The sequence below is a fragment of the Manihot esculenta genome, chromosome 1 (genome assembly GCF_001659605.2).
Source record: "Manihot esculenta cultivar AM560-2 chromosome 1, M.esculenta_v8, whole genome shotgun sequence".
NCBI lineage: Eukaryota > Viridiplantae > Streptophyta > Magnoliopsida > Malpighiales > Euphorbiaceae > Manihot > Manihot esculenta.
The window spans coordinates 24010844-24032603 of record NC_035161.2 but is presented as its reverse complement, the minus strand read 5'-3'; the positions used below and the strand labels follow the sequence as shown (position 1 = coordinate 24032603).

Sequence of the window (21760 nt, the reverse complement as noted above, 5' to 3'; positions counted from 1 at the left end):
TCTTATAATTTCTCTCTGCATCGCCAGGTTCCTTATGGTAGTAGCAAACAATATCACTTGAATCACTACTTAGGACTGTATCTGTAATGACCTGGGAATCGGACCGCTACCGGTGCTAGGGTTCAGATCGACTTAAGGTTGCCGAAGCCCGTAGCAAGCCTACTATATATCCTGTTACACCTGATAAAATCCCATACATGATCACACGATTTAACAAAAATCTAAACATTTCATGAACCAAGGCTTGACCTATGCATGTATCAAAACTGAAATCATAAAACCCATACTAGAGCCCTCATCAAATGCTCCAGTATGGTCAACAAAACATGCCTCAAGCTCAGTTCAAACATAAACTCTTACTTAAAACTTTTACGTAAGGATCATGAAAACAGGGATTACAAGGACAAACACTAGGGCAAAACACACTCCTAAAACCATAAAACAATACATGTCCACACCTATACTATTGCAATAGACTATACCAGCAACTCAGTCGACTTCCCCGAGCTAACTCTGATCCTGCAAACCTATGGTTAGGGGAAAGGGATAAGCTACAAGAGCCTAGTGAGCAGAACATAAAAAACAGTTCAATAAACATATGATCGTATGAATGCGTCACAACACAAACAGTTCACATCAAGATGGATTTGTCACCAGTAACCCTCCATAAATTCCAATAGTGCCCGGCTCACGATGGGTGCTCCTCAGGACTTCCTCTTAAACATGTCATATCATATCCATAATGTCAGGAGCGTAGAATGGGCAGCCCTGGTCTTTCCTTTACATAGTGCTAGGGGCGTAAAATGGGCAGCCTTGGTCTTTCCCTTACATAGTGCCAGAGACGTAGAATGAGCAGCCTTGGTATTTCCATATCCGTCATAGCATATCATATCATACTTGAGGGCTAGTGGGCCATCCAACATCCATCCACAACAACAAATAAATTATGCAATGCATCATATTCGTGAATTCTAATGCAAACAACCTAATTAAATATACATGGCATTCGTGATGCATGAGCATACTTAAAAAGTTTGATTTCTTTAAAATAATAGATCAGTTCAGTTCTACTCACCTCTGGCTGGCGCTCGCCTAAAACTGAAGCAATTATCTCACTCTAGGCCTCTACGGTCTCCCCAGTCCGATCCTACACAGATGGACTCAAATGAGGGACCAAACATAACTTTTACAATACTCTAAACAACTCTGCAAGAAACCCTTAAAAACATACCAGAACATACATAGAAATCAAGCAGAAAAAAGCTAGGCGGGGGACTTTTGGCGGTAGGTTCAGCGGCCGAAGGTCCTTCACAGATCTGAAAGTCAAAACTTTTGGGGACAGGTTCGGCGGCCTAAAGCTCTTCACAGATCCGAAGGTCAAAACCTTCGGGGGCAAGTTCGGCGGCCTAATGCCCATCACAGATCCAAAAGTTGAAACCTTTGGGGGTAGGTTATGCGGCCAAATGGCTGCCTCCACAAGCAGGTTCGGCAGCCGAACCTTGCTTCGGCGGCCGAACCTGAGTTATCCAGCAAGGCAGCAGAACCCGATTTTGCCCTAAGCATGCAGCGTCCAAAACACATTTAAACGCACATGCAAAAGTCTAACAACTACCATACATACTTAAAACACATAAAGGACATCGAGATCTAGCCTAATCCTCATCATGCATAAACAGAAAATCCAAGAGAAACTCATCCTTCAATAAAACTAACACAACCCTTCAACTTAGGAATAGTTAACATGCATGCCTCAACAAACCCTCTAAAACACTTAAAAACTTGCTGAGCCCTTTAGAAAGCAAAAGAAAGGTGAAGATCAAACTTACCTTTTGGCGAACAGCAAGGTGGCAGCAAGCTATGGGAGGGTTTTGGAGATGGAGAGATGAGTTTTGAGGGTTCCAAGAGCTAGGGTTCCGCAATGCAGCTTAAACTTCAAAACAACAGTAGAAAAAACATGAATTCTTTGAGGGATTTGAGAAATTCAGCAAAAATGCCAAAGGTGGTGTATGAACTCACCTCTGCCTGAAAATGGAGAAAGAAATATCATATTTTCGGACTGATGGCTATTTATAGGTGGCTGAAGAAACCACGTTCGGCGGCCGAACTTGAAGGGTTGGCTGAACCTTGGAATTCCTCAAAAAAAATTTTTCTCTTTCTTTCTTTTAATACGATTTCAAAAATTTCAAATTCATTTTATGAAAACCTTATTTTACCCTTCTAAAGATTCCAGCTTCAAGATTCCATCGGAAAGTGGAAATTCTGATGCCGGAGTTTAGCCGGGTATTACATTCTTCCCCCCTTAAGAACATTCGCCCTCGAATGTTCAACAAAACGAGCAGGCAAAACATACACATCAAAAGACATATAAAACCATTCGACAACTTACTTTAAAAGAGATGGGGGTACTGCTTAAGCATCGACTCTCGGGTCTCCCAGGTGCACTCTTTTATATTGTGGTGATTCCATGGAACTTTCACCCTCGCGATTTCCTTGTTCCTGAGTTTCCTAATCTGCGTGTCTACAATCCGTATTGGTTGCTCAACATAGGTGAGATCTCCTAGGATCTCCATATCATATTCACTAAGAACCTTGTCCGGATTTGACACGAATTTCCATAACATAGAAACATAGAAAACCGGATGGATTCTCTTCATAGAAGCAGATAAATCTAACTTGTAAGATATATTCCCAACTTTTTGTAGGATTTCGAAGGGTCCGATGTACCTTAGAGCTAGTTTACCTTTCTTTCCAAAACGAATCACCCCCTTTATAAGAGACACTTTAAGCAATACCATATCTCCCTCCTGGAAAACCACTTGCTTTCTGCGGATGTTTGCATAGCTCTTCTGCCTACTCACAGCTGTTCTGATTCTCTCTCTGATGATAGGCACTACCCGGCTGGTGATCTCTACTAATTCCAGTCCTGCTAAAGCCCTTTCTCCTACTTCTTCCCAGTAAGCAGGTGACCTGCACTTTCTTCCATATAAAACTTCATAAGGGGTCATCCCAATGCTAGCATGGTAACTGTTATTGTAGGCAAACTCTACCAATAGTAAATGTTGTCTCCAAGAACCACCAAAGTCTAGCACACACATCCTTAGCATGTCTTCTATAGTTTGGATGGTCCTCTCCGACTGTCCATCAGTCTGTGGATTGAAGGCAGTGCTAAAGGCCAGCTTCGTTCCCATAGCATTTTGCAGACTCCGCCAAAACTTGGAGGTAAATTGGGGTCCCCTATCTGACACTATAGAAACTGGAGTCCCATGCAGCCTGATGATTTCTTCCACGTAGATCTGCGCCAACTTGTCCACTGAGTAACTGCTCCTGACAATAATAAAGTGAGCAGATTTGGTCAATCTGTCCACTACTACCCATATAGAATCATGTCTGTTGGACGTTGCGGGTAACCCCACCACAAAATCCATCGCCACGTGTTCCCATTTCCATTCTGGAATCAGTAGTGGGTTGAGCATCCCAGCTGGCTTCTGAAGTTCTAACTTCACCCCCTGACATACCTCACAAGCGGACACAAACTGAGCCACTTCCCTCTTCATAGATAGCCACCAATACACTTTCTTCAGATCCTGATACATCTTGGTGGCTCCAAGGTGAACACTGTACCTGGCATTATGAGCCTCTCTAATAATGTCTCCTTTCAAGCTTATGTCATCTGGTACACATAATCTGTTCCCGTAACGGAGAATCCCTCTGTTGTCAAACATAAAATCACCATTCTTACATTTCTGAATAGCTCTTGCTATTTTTACTAACTCGGAGTCCTCGTGCTGTTTCTGTGCTACTTGATCCAGAAAGACGGGCGACACCTTCATTTGAGCTACTAATGCACCTGTACCAGACAACTCTAGTTGTAAGCCTTCGTTAACAAGCCTGTAAAATTCTTTCACCACTGGTCTTCTCTCTACTGTGATGTGGGATAAACTGCCAAGTGACTTTCGGCTAAGAGCATTTGCCACCACATTTGCTTTACTCGGATGATACTGGATTTTGCAATCATAATCGTTAAGCAGTTCTATCCATCTCCTCTGCCTCAAGTTTAACTCTTTCTGACTCGAGATGTATTGTAAACTCCTATGATCTGTAAAGATCTCACATTTTACCCCATACAGGTAATGCCTCCGCATCTTGAGTGCAAAGATCACGGCTGCCATCTCTAGATCGTGTGTAGGATAATTTAACTCGTGCTTCTTCAACTGTCTAGAAGCATAAGCAATTATCCTCTCATTCTGCATCAACACACAATCTTGAAATCCTCATTACTTGTAGATAGAGCTAACACTGGTGCTGACGTCAGTCTTCTCTTTAGCTCTTCGAAACTTTCCTCACTGATTTGACCAAACAAACTTCTGATTCTTCTTGGTCAACCTGGTCATAGGAGCAGCTATTTTGGAGAAATCCTGAACGAATATCCTGTAGTAACCCGCCAAACCCAAAAAGCTTTTATTTTTGTCATTGTGGTGGGTTTGGACCAGTTAGCTACACCTTCTACTTTCTTAGGGTCCACCTCGATTCCCTTTTCCGACACTACATGCTCCAAGAAAGAGATACTCCTCAACCAGAACTCACATTTAGAGAACTTGGCATATAAGCCGTGTTCTCTCAAGGTGTTCAACACTCTCCTCAGATGGTGGGCATGCTCCTCTACATTTCTGAAATACACCAAGATATCATCAATGAAAACAATAACAAAGTGATCCAGAAACTGTCTGAAAGCTCTATTCATGAGATCCATGAATGCTGCAGGGGCATTGGTTAGCCCGAACGGCATCACTAGAAACTCATAATGCCCATATCTAGTCCTGAAAGCTGTCTTAGGCACGTTTTCTTCTCTGACTCTCAACTGATGATACCCGAATCTGTTCTTCTGTTTACATCAAAAGACTTTCTAGGGTCCCTTGACGTTTCAACCCTGTTAGTCCTACTCGACTGCACTTGACGGAGTAGTAGGGGGAAGGGCATCCATACCCTCATTTTTAGGTGGAACTCCGGTCAACCGTGCAGATCGACGGTGAGCCTCGCATACTGTCTTCTGAAAAAGCAACATTTAACACATAGACATTAGCATCTCCACATGAACCCTCATCATACATAACATATCAACAATGCACATGCATACAGTCATGGCATTACACATCATCATACTTTCATCAAGACAGGACTCTACATCCTATCCTAGTGGACATGATTTTTCCTAATGTGCTTGCCCTCTATAACATCTATGAGCCCAACACTCTAGGTCCGACCATATGAACCTAGGGCTCTGATACCACTCTGTAACAATCCGGGAACTGGACCGCTACCGGCGCTAGGGTTCAGATTGTCTTAAAGTCGCCGGAGCCTGTAGCAAGCCTACTATACATCCTGTTACACCTGATAAAATCCCATACATGATCACATGATTTAACAAAAATCTAAACACTTCATGAACCAAGACTCGACCTGTGCATGTATCAAAACTGAAATCATAAAACCCATACTAGAATCCTTATCAAATGCTCCAGTATAGTCAACAAAACATGCCTCAAGCTCAGTTCAAACATAAACTCTTACTTAAAACTTTTACATAAGGATCATGAAAACAGGGATTACAAGGACAAACACTAGGGCAAAGCACAGTATTAAAACCATAAAACAATACATGTCCACACCTATACTATTGCAATAGACTATACTAGCAACTCAGCCGACTTCCCCGAGCTAACTCCTCCTCACTGCTGCAGCATTTTTTGAAAGTCCTCTCGAAGAATCCTTAATTGTTCTTCTAGCTGTGCAACCTAACCACTTTTTGACTCGCAATTACTGATCTAGTCATAATTCTGAGCTCCAAGATTTGAAATTCACCTTAATCCCACACGAAACCAGCTATGATACTAAAAGTTAGGATTTTAATGCCCTAACACAGTTTTAGAAGAGAGTAGAAGAAGAATAGGAAGAATTAGGGAGGAAAAGAGAGATAGGGATAGGAGAATAGAGAGAGAGAAAAGAGAGAATTAGGAGGGGGGAAGAGAAATTATTTCTTGAGTTCTTGGAATGAGTGACTAACTGACTATAGCCTTCTTTACATTTCATAGCAGCTACCACAACTTCCTTTAACCAAGTAACTGTTTTCTAACCATCCGAGGCTTTCCCTCCAAAACATTCCTTCTAGAACTAACATTATTTACTAGCAGCAGCTTTATTCTTATTCGTATATCTCTTCCTATAGTATGTAACAGATTATATACGAATTTTTGGGTTCTCTATATTTATGCTTTTTTTTTAAATCATAATTAAAGTTGAAAATACTTGGTTAATTTATAAAGCTATGTCATTGGCATTTGTTTTTCAGATAAATAATCTATGGGAAATTGTTCCTGCTCTACCTGGGGATAGATTTCTAAGCATGTTACCTCCTTGGCATGCATATGAGCGCGCTTGTGAGTATTTTATAATGACCTGTGGAGTTGAGCAAGTATACACAACCGTGAGAAACTTAAGGGTACAATCTAATTGTCAATTGAAATTATCCCTAGTGAATTGATAAGCATCTTAACTACTGCTTTCCATTACTGCATTGGCATTATTTAATATGGCTTAATTGCAATTATTTTTTGTTGATAGGAAGATCTCAAGCATTATCAACCGCATTACATGATCTCTGTTCCTTTGGTATATGAGACACTGTACAGGTCTGTCCTTCTCTAATCCTCTCCATATGCATTGCCTATGAGTAGAAGTTTGTATGATTTTGATGATTCTATCATATTTATTAACTTCAAGAAAAAAAAACAAAGAAAAGCTAGAAATTTAATATTAGCAAAGGGATTTTGAATATTGAAAGAGGGATTATCAATATTGAAAGACTGGCCTAGATCGGATGTGAAATTTTAGTTGGCAGTGGTGTAAATTCCTAGATGTAATATGAATTAGTATTCTACACATTTGTTCAATGGAAATTCTTAGTTTTTAAGTTTAAGCTGACTTAATGCGCTGAGAAAATGGACCAGGTCTAACTCTTCTCTAAAAGCTAGATCAAGGAGTGAGGATTGCCCAAGCCTTATATTTAGTATTGAAGTTTAAGTTGATTTGATGTTGTTGAGAAAATAGACCGTTTTACCTATATTTAGTATTGAAGTTTAGTTTGTGCTGAATAGCATGCTCTAATGATTCTAGTTCTTTGTTTATCTTTTTCCATACTTTTTTAAGAGTTAAGGATTTATGAATTTATTAACTTGATTCTACATGAATTAAGCACTATCTTTTTATTGTCTATATAGTGGGGTACACAAGCAGATATCTACAAGCTCCACTATTCGTAAGCTTGTTGCATTTGCGTTCATAAAGGTCAGCTTGGCATACACGAAGTTGAAGAGAATTTACGAGGTTTGAAATTTAATGTTTTACCTTATCTTTGTTATCTCTATCAATTTGAAATTAGAAATTGTTAAGCTCTATTTTTATGATGCGTTTAGCAATCTTCCACTCACGTCCTCACTTTTGCAGTTCGCTTCTTTTGTATTATCAATGGGTCTTTCTGGACCCAAAAACAAATGTTTGTGCCAATTTGCAATTTCATTTAAATGTGTTGACTTATTTGCTGATTCTACGGATATGATTTGATTTGATTAGGATCCTTAATTATCTGTGTAATTATTATTTGATTATTTGCTTCCTGTTTAGTTATAATTCTTTGTGTATAAATAATAATATAAACCAATTGTAAAAATCAAGGGTGAAATACAAGAATATTTTAAACATTCCCAAAATTCTTCAAAATGATTCAATTTTGGATCCACCAACCAAACCTTTCAATTTTAGAGAACTTCTAGCTAAATTAATTTTGTTTGTGGAGAATTTGATTTTGCTCCTGAGTATTTTTGTAACAAGATATAAGGATATTAAGTATTGATAAACACATGGTTCAGGTACGTTGTGTCAGTTGATTAATTTTTCAATTTTCACCAAAATTTTTTCAAAATTGAAACGTTGGAATGAAATTGCAAGTTGGGGCAAACATTTGGTTTTTTTGGTTGTGTTGGCTTTTATGAATGTTATGATTCTTAGAGCGTAGAATTGCAACTGCTTCATTCCTTATCATCTATGTTGCTTAGACTTGGATATGGGTATTGGAATTGGGCACACACGTGTGTCAGACTGTTCAACCTTTTACATAGAAAGTATGGAGAGATGTATTTGAAATTAGACATGGATACTTGGCTACATTATTGAAATAAAATTAAAAAATATAAATTATATAATAGCTATAATCTAAGTTGATCATCAAATATAACCAAATGCATCATTCAAAATACAACTAATAACTATTTTTTATCTAAAAAAAAAACATTTCTCTAGTAACCATACTCTTCGTCTTGGGAGAAAATAGTGCACCACAAATTGTGTTTTTAATCTTTGGATATCTCAGTCACTCGGGTGTCTGACTGAATGAATAATGTCGTGGCTTTTCATGTTGACATGGGTACAACATGGGAAAATGAGGAAGTATTAGAGCTTATCATAGCTTCTCAGTGCGTCATGCACACGACGTCTTGTATTTGTTTTTCTCCTTATCTACGTGTTTTTCATGTTTACATGGGTACGACATGGCAAAATGAAGTCAGATTCAAACCTTATGATAGCTTCTTAATGCACCATTCACATGGTGTTTTATACAACACTTTTCTCCTTATAATAGCTTTTTAGTTGCACAGTATACATGGTGTATTATAATGTTTCCTTGAAATTATTGTATAATCTCATCACACCTGTGAGTTTGGGTTTCTGCTGTTCACATTTCATGTTTATTTTGAACATAATCATATGTATTCAAATTTTGGGAGGTGGAGATTTGTTTTGCTTTCCTTATTAATCCAACAGAAATCAACCATTCTTGTGAAAAATAAATAAATAAAAGTGAGACCCACCAATATACTACTGTAATGATGTGGACAATTCTACTGGATATGTTTATATCTTCGGAATTAAATATTTTCTTTTGTTGCATGAAGATGACCTCATGCTCAAGAGATTCCTCAACTTTAACAACGTAACGGAGATCTTACATTCGATCACAATTTGCTACTTAATTGTTTCACTTCCATTGTAGGGAACTTATTTGACGAGGAGTCGGAAGGAACCACCATATCTCGTTTTGGTGTTGGACTGTCTATGGGCAAGAATTGTAGCTGCAATCTTGCTGCCAATGCATATATTGGCTGACAAGCTTGTTTACAGCAAAATTCGCTCTGCTATTGGAATGAGCAAGGTCTTGTTTGTAGTTTAGTTGCTTTTCTAATGAACTTTTTGTTATCCGTGCCCCCCTTACTGTCTCAACTATTTATTCTAATTGAAGTTGGCAATCCTTTTTGGATTGAAATGAAATTACAAGAATTTATGTGTTGTCTTCCTCTATCCTCCATTTCAAAGCTTTTTGTTGTCATCAGCTCTTAAGAAAAGTCATTTAGCCAAAATGAGAATCTGCGGAGGAAAAGGGAAAAATTCTGGCATTTCTAAGAATGTTCTCTTTTTTCTCTTTGACTTTCCATTTTTTATTTTAGCATAAATTTATTTGTCTTCTAGTAATTTATTGTTGATGCATATGGTACTATGCAGGCTGGCATAAGTGGAGGTGGTAGTTTACCATCATATGTTGATGAATTTTTTGAGGTCAGTGGTTCTCATTCTTGGCTGGCTGAATAATAGATTTTTTTTTTTTTTTTAAGTATGATATCTTATAGTAATATCTATAATACATGTAGGCGATTGGCGTGAAAGTGCAGAATGGGTATGGTATGACAGAGTCATCTCCAGTTACTGCTGCTCGACGACCCACCTGTAATGTAAGAAATGCATCCATTATATTTGTGATGTTGTTCTTACTTGTTCTCAAGTTGAAACTTGACTATATTTTCAGCAATATTGAAAAATTTCAAATTTGGAATTAATTTTATTAATTAAAAGCTTAGTTTGTGTGCATTGAAGTAAAAAACTTGAACTAGCACATGGCATAACCTTATATTAAATTTGAAAATTGCATGATTTGTAGTTAATACACAACACTTATGGGAAACTCACCCATGAATAATGGAATCATAGAAATTAAATACTAGGCAACAAGAAAACAAGTAGGCCTACAATGAGTCGAACAGAATATTTTCTATATATTTCTTTTCGGGCTTCTGCTATATGATTTTTGAAACCATTTGATTGAGTTAAGAACATGATTCATCGATATTATAAGAAATAAGAAACAGGGAATTTGAAATGCAAGATCTAGCACTTCTGCAAAATACATAAAAAAAATCTTCTACCAATTTGAAAAGACCAGATTCAAAGCATAAAGGAAAATATAAACAAATAACCAAGAGAAGAATCTCTCGTACCAGCAGAGTGCTAGTCCTAGTTAATAGAAAATCAACAATAAAATCTCCTCACCCCAGCTGCTGGTAATAGCCTGTATATTGATCGATTTGAATCCCTTTTTGTTGGTATCTCCACATGGCAAGACCCCCGCATATCTCTCTAACAGATTAATTTCTTTGCTATCCTTCTCCAATTGTATATCTTCCGAATCTTCCCTTTGTCTTTCTTCCAGCTCATTCCTCTTTTTCTTGTTCCTTCTGTAATGCCATTGATTTGCTTTTGGGCCTTATATTGCTCTCACCATTCAATGCTATTGTGGCCTTGGATGTGATGACTAAAAAATTTTGGATGTCCAATGTCATGCTTATGATTTTATTTTGTCTCTTTGGTTTTTGCTATTAATTTTTCATATTTTCCATTCTTTTTCTCTTTGGGGCATATATTCCCAATACGGTGACCGTAGCCATCCCTTTCTAGTCGTTATATCGATGATATAGTTGCCTTTTCATGCTTCAAATTTGATTTGATTTTTCCTTCACCATGGTGGATAAAATGAATAAAAATCAAGAAAATTTCATAAGCCAACCAAGATATGATGTTTGAAGGCTATTCGAAAATAACATGGAAATCATGATCTTGCGTTAGAGCAGAGATAATCTATGATTTTATTAACTACCTTAATGTTGATCTGAAGATTTTGGGAGAAAACGTATTTGTATTTCTCAGTTGATTTTACAAATATTTTACATGCTAATTTAAACACAAAGAATTCTAAAGAAAAAAGAAAACAAATAATTACAAATAATCTAACAAAAAAGAAAACAAATAATTACAAATAATCTCGCACAATTAAGGACCCTTGATTTTTGCCAGAATTAGCATATAATTCGGTCAATCAAACTAAATAAGTCAACACTCCCTCTCAAGTTTGCATAGATATCACACATACCCAATTTGCAAATTAAGTTGTGATAGGTAGTAAACACATCGACTATCTACATCTCAGGTACATGGACTAAACTCAAGACACTATCTGTCAGTTTTTCTTTAATGAAGTGCCTATCAATTTCAATGTGTTTCATTCGGTCATGTTGAATTGATTTTTGTGCTATATTAATAGTAGCTCTATTATCACAATACAAAGTATCTTGTCCATCTTGATCAATTTCAGTTCCTTCAATAACCCTTATAACCATAAAAGTTCACTCATATTCGAAGCTATCACTCTTTATTCAGCTTTAGTACTTGATCAAGCAACACAAATTTGTTTCTTGTTTCTCTAAATAACAAGGTTTCCTATCGCAACTTTGTAGTATCTAAAGGTTGACTTCCAGTCATTAGGGATCCAGCTCCTATCTATATCTACAAAGACTTCTACTTGAAAGTGACCATGTTTAAAGAAAATGAGATCTTTATGTGGTGTAGACTTCAAATATCACAAGATGCAAAAGACAATTTGCATGTGAGCCTCACGGAATCATGCATAAACTAAATGCTAAGGTAACTGCATATGCTATATCTGGTCGAGCGTGTGAGAGATAAATCAATCTTCTAACCAACCTTTGGTATCTGCCAATATCCATTGACTTAACAATTTCTGCTTGTATCTTGTGATTGCTCCTAATAAGAGATTTTGCAGGTATGCAACCTAGCATACTAGTCTCTTCCAACATATCCATAATGTACTTTATCTGAGAAATAAAAATTTTGTTTTCTGATTTGGTAACTTCAATTCCTATGAAATACTGAAGCTTTCCCAGACCTTTGATTTTGAATTGAGCCATCTCTTCTTTGTCATCTCTTGTCATTACTATATCATTGACATACACTATAAGAAGAGCAACTTTACCTTCATGATGTTTGAAAAATAGGGTATCATTAGCATTGCTCTGTTGGTATCTACAAGAAATCATGGTTTTGTTAAACCTTTCAAACCAAACTTTAGGAGACTGTTTAAGTCCATAAAATATCTTCTTTAATCTAACTCCTTTGCTTGTTTCTTTTTGGAGAAAATAAGGATGACAACTAAGAAAAGATACAATGGCATAGACGGTTAGGACATCCATCCTTTTATGTTTTAGAAAAGCTTTATCTTGGCTATTCTCCAAGACTCAGTTTGGTTTTTTATTTTGTGATGCTTGTAAGTATACTAAGCATGCAAGAAATTCTTATCTTATGAGTAATAATAGGAGTACAATATCTTTTATAACTATCCATTCTAATGTTTGGAAACCTACATAGACTGTTTCCATCTAGGAGTTGCTAGATTGTTGTTTTTATTGATTGCTACACTCGAATGACTTGGGTTTATTTGATAAAGACAAAAATTCATGTGTTTTGTTGTTTTCAATTTTTTCATAAGATGATCTATATTTATACTCAATTTGATGCTAAGTTAAAAGTTTTGAGAATTGATAATGGCACGAAGTACATGGATAGCATTTTTCTGTTTGGAGTCTAATGGGATACTATATCAAACTAGTTGTCCTTATACTAGTGCCCAAAATAGAGTATAAGCCCAAAATAGTGTTGCTGAAAGGAAAAATAGGCACCTGTTAAAAGTAGCTAGATCTCTTCTTTTCACCGTTAATCTTCTAAAAACCTATTGCGGAGATGCAGTCTTAGTCGCAACTTATCTCATTAATAGAATTCGTCTCAAAACTCTTTCCCTTTAAAAGTCCTTTAGGGGTGCTACAAAGGAAAAATGCTTATACTGCTCCACCAGAGGTGTTTGGGTGTACATGTTTTATTCATACTAGAACAGCTTGGAAACTAGATCTAGTAGCTCTTAAATGTGTGTTTGTTGGATACTCTCCCACGCATAAGGGTTACAAATGTCACCATTCTCTATCTAAAATATACTTTGTCAACATGGATGTAATGTTTAGAGAGACTGAACCTTATTTCAGTACCATCCATTGCCTCTTTAAGGGGAGGGTAATGAGAGAAGAGATGATTTCTAGTCCTATAACTCTAGAGCATTTTACTTAGGAGGACACTACTGTACAAGGGGAGACTATTGTTGATTAGGGAGAGATAATTGGACGACTAGATAAACCAGATTTAAGGAGATACTTAAGAAGAGACAACAGAAGTAGAAAAAGCTAATGTCCAGCCTACTTAGTGTCAAGAATCTTCCTCTTCTCCATCTGGTGAGTTATCTCTAACCCTTGAGCCCATTGATGATCTAAATAAACTAGTTGCTAAAAAAAAAAGGAGTTAGGTCGTATACTAAACGCTCTATTTCTAACTCTCTCTTATGGTTCCTTATCTCCATCCTATAAATCTTTTGCCTTGTCTATTTCCTCTCTATCCATCCCATAGGATTGGAAGGAAATTTTCAAAGATTCTAAGTGGAAGGGAGCAGCGGTTGACGAAATGAAAGCTTTGACTAAAAATGAGATATGGGAGTTGTTGTCTCTAAAAAAAAAATCAGTTAGTTGCAAATGGGTGTTTACTGTGAAAAATAAAGCTGATGGTTCAATTGAAAGGTTCAAGGCCAGACTAGTTGCCAAGGGATTTGCTCCATGGAGCGTTACTAGGAAACATTTGCTCCTATTGATAAAATGATTCAATCTAGAGCCTTTGCTACATTGCACTGCTGATTTTGAATGGGGCTTATAGCAATTTGACATGAAAATTATATTTCTCCATGGAGATTTAGAAGATAAGGTGTATGTGGAGATTTCTTCTGGATTTGCTAATGACAACATGTATAGATTGAAGAAGGCCTTGTATGAACTAAAATAATCGCCTAGAGCAGTTTGACAGATTTTGCAGAGTCATGATTTTTTTTTAGCCATCAACAGAGCAATGCTGATAATACCTTCTTTGTCAGACATCATGTGGGTAAAATCACTCTTCTTATAGTTTATGTTGATGACATAGTTATGAAGGATATGACAATGAAGAAATGACTCGATTGAAGAAGCTTTTCGCTCAGAAATTTGAGATCAAAGGTTGAGGAAAGCTTTATTATTTCCTTGATTTAGAGGTTGCCAGATCAAAGAAGGGAATCTTTATTTCTTAGAGTAAGTATATTTCGGATCTTTTTGAAGAGATTGGTATGTTAGGCTGCAAACTAGTAGAGTTTCCTATCAAGAGCAATTACAAGCTACAAGCAGAGATTGAGAAGTCCGTGGATATCGGTAGGTACTAGAGATTGGTTGAGAAATTGATCTATCTCTTACACACTCGACTAGATATTTCATATGCTGTCAGCTTAGTAAGTTAGTCTATGCATGATCCACGCAACTCACATATGTAAGCTTTACGATATCTTAAATCCGTTCTTGGAAAAGGTTTCATTTTCTCCAAACATGGTTGCCTTCAAGTAAAAGCCTTTACAAATACAGATTGAGCTGGATCACTTAATGATAGGAGATCAACCTCTAATTACTGCATACTGGTGGGAGAAAACCTTTTACTTGGAGAAGTGAGAAGCAAAGTGTTGCTGCTTGGTTAAGTGCTGAAGCCGAGTATAAGAGTGTTATAGGTTATAGGAAGTAAATAAGTTAATATAGGAAGTAAATATTGATAGATGTGTTAGTTGCTTAATCTTAGGGATTGCATGATTATAGGCTTGATTTCCTTTCCTTTCTAGATACTGTTGAATCCCACATCGGTTGTGGAAAGGGGTAATGTGCCCCTTATATGAGCTATAGGCACTCATCCCCTTTGAGCTAGCTTTTGGGGTGAGTTAGGCCTAGTCCAAATTTAACATGGTATCAAAGCCTCCCCATCCGATGTTGGGCGCTCCATAAATGTGCCACGCACCAATAAAAAATTCTGGGCGTGAGGGGGTGTGTTGAATCCCACATCGGTTGTGGAAAGGGTTAATGTGCCCCTTATATGGGCTATAGGCACTCCTCCCCCTTGAGCTAGCTTTTGGGGTGAGTTAGGCCTGGTCCAAATTTAACAGATACGATCTATAAATATGTTGTAATCTCTATTATAATAGATAACAAATATTACCTTTTTACATGGTATCAGAGCCTCTCTTGTAGACATTAAAATTTTTTTTTTGGAGACTTAGGGCTCCTGTTCTTTTGGGTTACCCATATAGGGTAACATTTGTCTCTCACCGCCCACTTGGAAAGGATGCCGGCGAAGCTGCCCTGAAGAATCGATGGGTGTCCGATCGGCAAATGAGCTTCACACATTGCGACAAGGTTCTGACACTGTCCCACTCGTCGGCGCGTGGAGGCGCGTCGCCTGTCCGTCATTGCTCCGGTCACCCTCGCCAGAATCGCCTCGCAGCCCCATCGTCAGATCTGTGGTTCGTTTGCCGTTTGGGTGTTGGGTGGAGGCATTTTTGGTACTGTTCACATTCGGGTACTATTCATGTCCTATTTTTTGATTCTGTGTTTCTTTTGTTGCTATTGTTTTGGGTCGGTTGTTCTCATGGCTGAAGTTAAAAACACCGTAGCTAAGGTGATTCTTGTGATTACTAAAATCACGTAATATAAATTAAATGGATCTAATTTTCTGGATTGGAGTAAGACTATCCGTATTTATTTACGAAGTATCGAAATGAATGATCATCTTACCAAGGATCCTCCAATTAATGAAACTAGGAGAGATTAGATGAGGGATGATGCCGATTATTTTTGCAGATTCAAAATTCTGTTCATAGTGAGGTAATCAATTTTATTAATCATTATGAATTTGTTAAAGAATTAATGGATTATTTGGAGTTTTTATATTCTAGCAAAGGGAATATTTCTTGTATTTATGATGTGTGTAAGGCGTTTTATCGAGCTAAGAAAAATTATAGAACTTTGACCTCCTATTTTATGGATTTTAAATGAGTGTATGAGGAACTTAATGTGTTGATGCCTTTTAGTACAGATATGAAAACTCAACAAGTTTAATGAGAGCAAATGGTTGTTATGAGCTTCCTTGCAGATCTCCCTCTAGAGTTTGAGACAGCTAAATCTTAGATTCTTTTTGACTTTGATATATCATCGTTACATGATGTTTTCACTAGGGTGTTGTGTACAGAGTCTCCAATTCCTTCACACACCACTAGTGCTCTTGTTAGTTGCAATGACAGTGGTAGACAGAATAACAGAGGTGGGCATAAGGAAGGTTTTAATGGTGGTAGAGGATCTCAGTGTCCTGGGGAAGCAGTTCCTACTTCTGACTCCGGTGGAATCATTTGTCCATTTCTCTTCACAAAAGTAAACGTACTTGAATTATCCTATTTCGTCTTTTGTCTCTTATGGTCAATTATCCTCTTCTTCTTGTTGTTTTGCCACTGCTTTAGATTCTATTTCAGTCCCCAAACCTGTTATTGAGACTTTATTCCATCTTAGTTGGCGTGCTACAATGGAAGAAGAAATGATGGTCTTAGACACTAATGGTAATTGAGAGTTGATGTCCTTGCTAGCGGGCTATTGGATGTAAATGGGTATTTGCAGTGAAAGTAAACTCTGATGGATCTATTGCTCACCTCAAAACTCATTTAGTGGCCAAAGGTTATGCTCAAACTTATGGAGTTGACTATTTTGATACATTCTCTCCAGTTACCAAGTTCGCATCTGTTCGATTGTTTATTTCTTTGGCGGCTACACATGATTGGCTTTTGCATCAACCGGGTATTAAAAATATTTTTCTCCATGGTGACCTTCAGGAGGAGGTTCATATTGAGCAACCATCTGGTTTTATTGCTCAAGGAAAGTTAGGCAAGGTTTGTAGGTTTCAAAAATCCCTCTATGGCTTGAAACAGAGTCCTCAGACATGATTTGGCGGGTTTAGTGAGGTGGTCCAACAATTTGAAATGAAGATGAGTAAGTGTGATCACTCAGTGTTTTATAAAAATTATGATAATAGAGTAATTATGCTTGTAGTATATGTGGATGATATTGTTATCACAGGAAGTGATGGTGCTGGCATTACATCCCTAAAAGAATTTCTCAAAGCAAAGTTTCATACAAAGTATTTGAGCTCCTAGAAATATTTTTTATGCATCAAAGTTATACGGTATAAGAAAGGCATGTTATTATCTCAAAGAAAATATATTCTTAATTTGTTGGCAGAAACAGAAAAATTAGGTTTTAAGCCTTGTAGTGCACCAATGACCCCTGAGCTTTATCTTACCAAAGAAGATAGTGAACCATTTGCAGATCCTAAAATGTATAGAAGATTAGTTGGCAAACTGAATTATTTGATGGTGACTCGTCTTGACATTGCGTATTCAATGAGTGTGGTAAGTCAGTTTATGTCTTCTCCTACTGTTGAGTAGGATGCTCTGGAACAGATTCTTTGCTACTTGAAAGGGGTCCCAAAACGAGCTCTCTTCTATGGTAACTATAGTCACTCAAATATTGAATACTTTTCTGATGCTAATTGGGCAAGCTCGAAGATTTATAGGAGGCAATCACTGGATATTGTGTTTTTGTGGAAGGTAACCTGGTTTCATGGAAAAGTAAGAAGCAAAATGTGGTCTCTCATTCTAGTGCTGAATCTGAATATCGAGCCATGGCACAAGCCGTATGTAAAGTTTTGTGGGTGCGTGGGTGCGTCAACTGTTGGAAAAGATTGGATTCACAAATTCGGTGCCTGCTAAGTTGTAGTGTGATAATCAAGCAACTATCCATATTGCCTTCAATCTAGTATTTTATGAGAGGACTAAAACATATCAAGATTGATTATCATTTTGTTTATGAGAAGCCCAGGACATATCTGAACTGGAGAATAACGGGGAGATATCTTCACTAAAGCACTAAATGGGATTCAAATTTATTATATATGTAACAAGTTGGGCATGATTAATAACTATGCTCCAACTTGAGGTGGAGTGTTATAGATGATAGGAAATAAATATGTAACAAGTTGGACATGATTAATAACTATGCTCCAACTTGAGGTGGAGTGTTATAGGTGATAGGAAGTAAATATGTCAATATAGAAAGTAAATATTGATAGATGTGTTAGTTGTTTAATTTTAAGTATTGCAGGATCATAGGCTTGATTTCCTTTGCTTTCTAAATACGGTCTCTCATGTATAAATATGTTGTAATATCTATTGTAATAGATAACAAATGCCTTTCTACATAGAGCAATGGTATAAGGAGTATGTGAGCTTTCCTGGTTGCAAAGATTTTTGGAGGAATTGAAATTATTAGAAAAGGACAAATTATTCATGCATTGTGACAACAAAGTTACTATCAATATCGCCCAAAACCTAAACCTAGTTCAATATAATCGAACGAAACACATAGAGATTAATCGGTATTTCATTAAAAGAAAATAATAGGTGGTACCTTGAACTTAGTTCATGTGACTTTTGATAAGCAACTAGCTGATATGTTTACTAAAAAACTTAATAATAGGACCTATTATAACTTCGTTGTCAAGTTTGGCATGTGTGATATATGTGTACCAACTTGAGAGAGGATGTTGACTAATGAAGAGATCTTTAGGACATAATTGCAAGATTAAAGGCTGATCTCATACTATATTTTAGGCTAAATTATAGGACATAACTGTAGAGATTTTATTTCTTATAATTTTCTTATTAGCTTTGATTCTTCATGTATAAATTAGAATGCACATAGCTTGTAAACATGACTTTTACAGCAATAAAACTTTCAAAATCATGACCCATTTGTTTGAGGAGAATACAAGGTGGGTTTTACTTGACTCAACAATAGTAGTGACCGAAGTGGACTGCAATATTGTTAAGGCGATAGGTTCCCTATCGTTTTAGACTAAAGGCGAGAGGCGAGAGGATGCCTTTTTGAAAAAGGCATGAAAGCAAAAAAAAAAATTTAATATACATATATATTCATACAAATACGTCAATGAACACCCATATTGAAAGGAGGAAAATATATTATTTGCAATATAAGAGAAATAAATTAATAATGTATTTAATTATAAGCAATAAATAATATAAATATATAAAGTAATTATGTAAAATTATAGAAAAAAGAAAAAAAAAAGCTGTTGTGGGTAAAGAATAAAATAATGGATTTATGGAAGATGAGAAGAAAAGGAAAGAAAAGGAGGAGAAAGATAACATGGTATAAAATAAGAGACCTTAAATAAACCTAAAGGGAGAAGTGCCTAAAACCCTTACCGTGTTTCAAAACGATGTGGGATTCAGCAATGGCAATAATACATTTAGCATCGTACAGTTTCTTGAACTCCATAAACTGAGTTATAAGTGACTTGCTCCCTTATCTTCACGGTAAATAACTTGACACATTCAAAGATCTGAAAAACATTTCATTTGCCAGAATACAAAATTTCCGGATGATCTATCAATTCTTTCACAAGTTGACAGTGATCAACTAAACCAATTACCTTGCCATTAATTGAATTTGTAATTTTTCTACTCTATTCTAAATAATTAGATGCTCTGAACTTATGCTCAATAATTTTGATGGGTGTGAGAATGATTTCAGCAACATAAGATTTACTATTGCTGGCCTCATTAATATCCTAAGGAACACTAGTAGTTCAAACAACAAGCCAATGCAATCACCCCATAAGAAACACTTTACCCAAGAGTTCTAAACTCAATTAGACCACAGGAAAATAAAAATTAGAGGTGAGAAACAAAACCTGCAAGAGTACCAAAATCTAGAGATAAAGGGAGAAACCCATTGCAACAAGGCCTGATGGTCGGAGAATCATTGGAAGATGGCCGAAAACGAGGCAACCTTCGGAGATGCAATCTGAGGTTCAATAGATGTCCCACGTGCCGGCGGGTGAATCTAATGACAAAACATGGATGGGTGCGAGCCACACTTGCGGCAGGTCCTGTCACCGTTCTCTGGGGAATGGCCAGAAACACTGTTGTGCCTCTCTCTAGGACAGCAGTGAGACAAAATAGTCATCAGAATGTTATGGATATGCATTATCCTTCTAAAAGTGGTTGCAACAAATAAGATCAGTATCTTAATTTATTATCTCTAATTTGATTTTTTAGTTGTTATCTTTAATTTAATTTTTAAATTTTAAATTTAAATAGAAGATAGGAAATATTTCGAATTCAAATGTTGATGCAATCTGGATGTTCACTGTAAAAAGACATTTGAGATCATTGAATAAGACATTCTGAAAATATTATTCATTAGTTTATGAGATTCGAGAATTCTCTCAAGCGAGTTCTCAATTTATTTTACAATAGGTTCCTTAAAGAAAAGTAAAAGTATTAACAAGGGAAAATTAGTCTAACGAGAGAAGGATTTTCCAGTTAATCGACCTGTCACAAGATCCTATTTAAGGGCCCATAACACCAAACTTGGTGACCCAATAGGCACAATTTGTAAGTAGAGAAACTTAGAAAAAATAGACCTTAAATAAGCCTAAAGGCTCTGATACCGTGTACTAGATTAGGGATTGAAAGTATGTTGTATATTATACTATCAGAATGAAGGTGTATGTGTATAGATTACAAGATCTAGATATGGAAACCAATCAATCACCTACACATCATCTATTAATTAATGTGCTATCTATACAAGGTAAGCTAATCATTTACAGGATGTGTCTACACTATGTCAATGTCTATAAACGAAAACCTCAAAACAAATTGCATTAACATTTTCTCCCCCCGCCCTCTATTTATTTATTTATTTGCTGAGCATCTAGGTTGCAATTCAAAATTGAGTCGTTAGGTATAAGATAAAAGAGTGGGCCTTCACTTGTCACTTATGAAATCATACCATGTAAAATAGTCAAAAAAATTACACATGAAACATAATAGAATTGTTCGTGGTACTGTTCACTGTGCTTTGGAAGTTAAAGAATAGCATTGGTTTAAATTTTCAATGGTTATCCAAGTTTAACCTTTACACATGTCATCCACTCATCACCCACGTGTCTGTCTAATCCACGGAGCTCAAGTCCACCATCTTTAGAACACTACGACATTCTTGCTCTGTATTCCATGTCAGTTGGAGGTACTTATTGAGCTAACTATTCTGCAGGACTCATGGAAAATTATCTATTAGCTCAAGTGTAAAGATGTTATATAATAAATGAAGAAGCCTGTTATTGTATTGTGCACTGATTTTTCTCTCGTGTTAAATTTTCCAACCATGATTAATTTTTTTGCATTCTTTTTTCCATTTTGTTGGAATTAATGGGATTTTCCTTAATGAATGGGATATTTCTCATTGAAGAATCTCATGATTAGCAAAATCTCAAACTCATGGGATACTGATAGCATTCCATATGGATGATGCATCTTCCATTATAAATATGGAGATCTATGTACCATGAAACATAACATAAGTTAACAGAAATACAGTCTTTTGTCTTCTGCCCTTCTCTTCTCTCTTCCTTCCTTCTACCCTTGTGATTATCTTTCTTAAATTTTCACACATTTGTCCAGTTCCAGCTATTTATACTGTTTTTTTTCTTTTTTCTATTTTCTGCCTTTAGA

The 21760-nt window shown here is 36.6% G+C and overlaps 1 protein-coding gene across 2 annotated transcripts in view; it reads left to right on the top strand.

Moving 5' to 3' along the window:
* The window catches only part of LOC110627115 (probable acyl-activating enzyme 16, chloroplastic), a 58058-nt gene that overhangs the window by 23989 nt on the left and 12309 nt on the right, over positions 1–21760 (top strand). For both annotated transcript variants that reach the window (XM_021773366.2, XM_021773358.2), the window contains exons 7-12: positions 6347–6496; positions 6619–6686; positions 7275–7380; positions 9104–9262; positions 9610–9663; positions 9756–9836. In XM_021773366.2, the coding sequence (XP_021629058.1) occupies positions 6347–6496; positions 6619–6686; positions 7275–7380; positions 9104–9262; positions 9610–9663; positions 9756–9836 (618 nt within the window). The remainder of the gene's footprint in view (positions 1–6346; positions 6497–6618; positions 6687–7274; positions 7381–9103; positions 9263–9609; positions 9664–9755; positions 9837–21760) is intronic.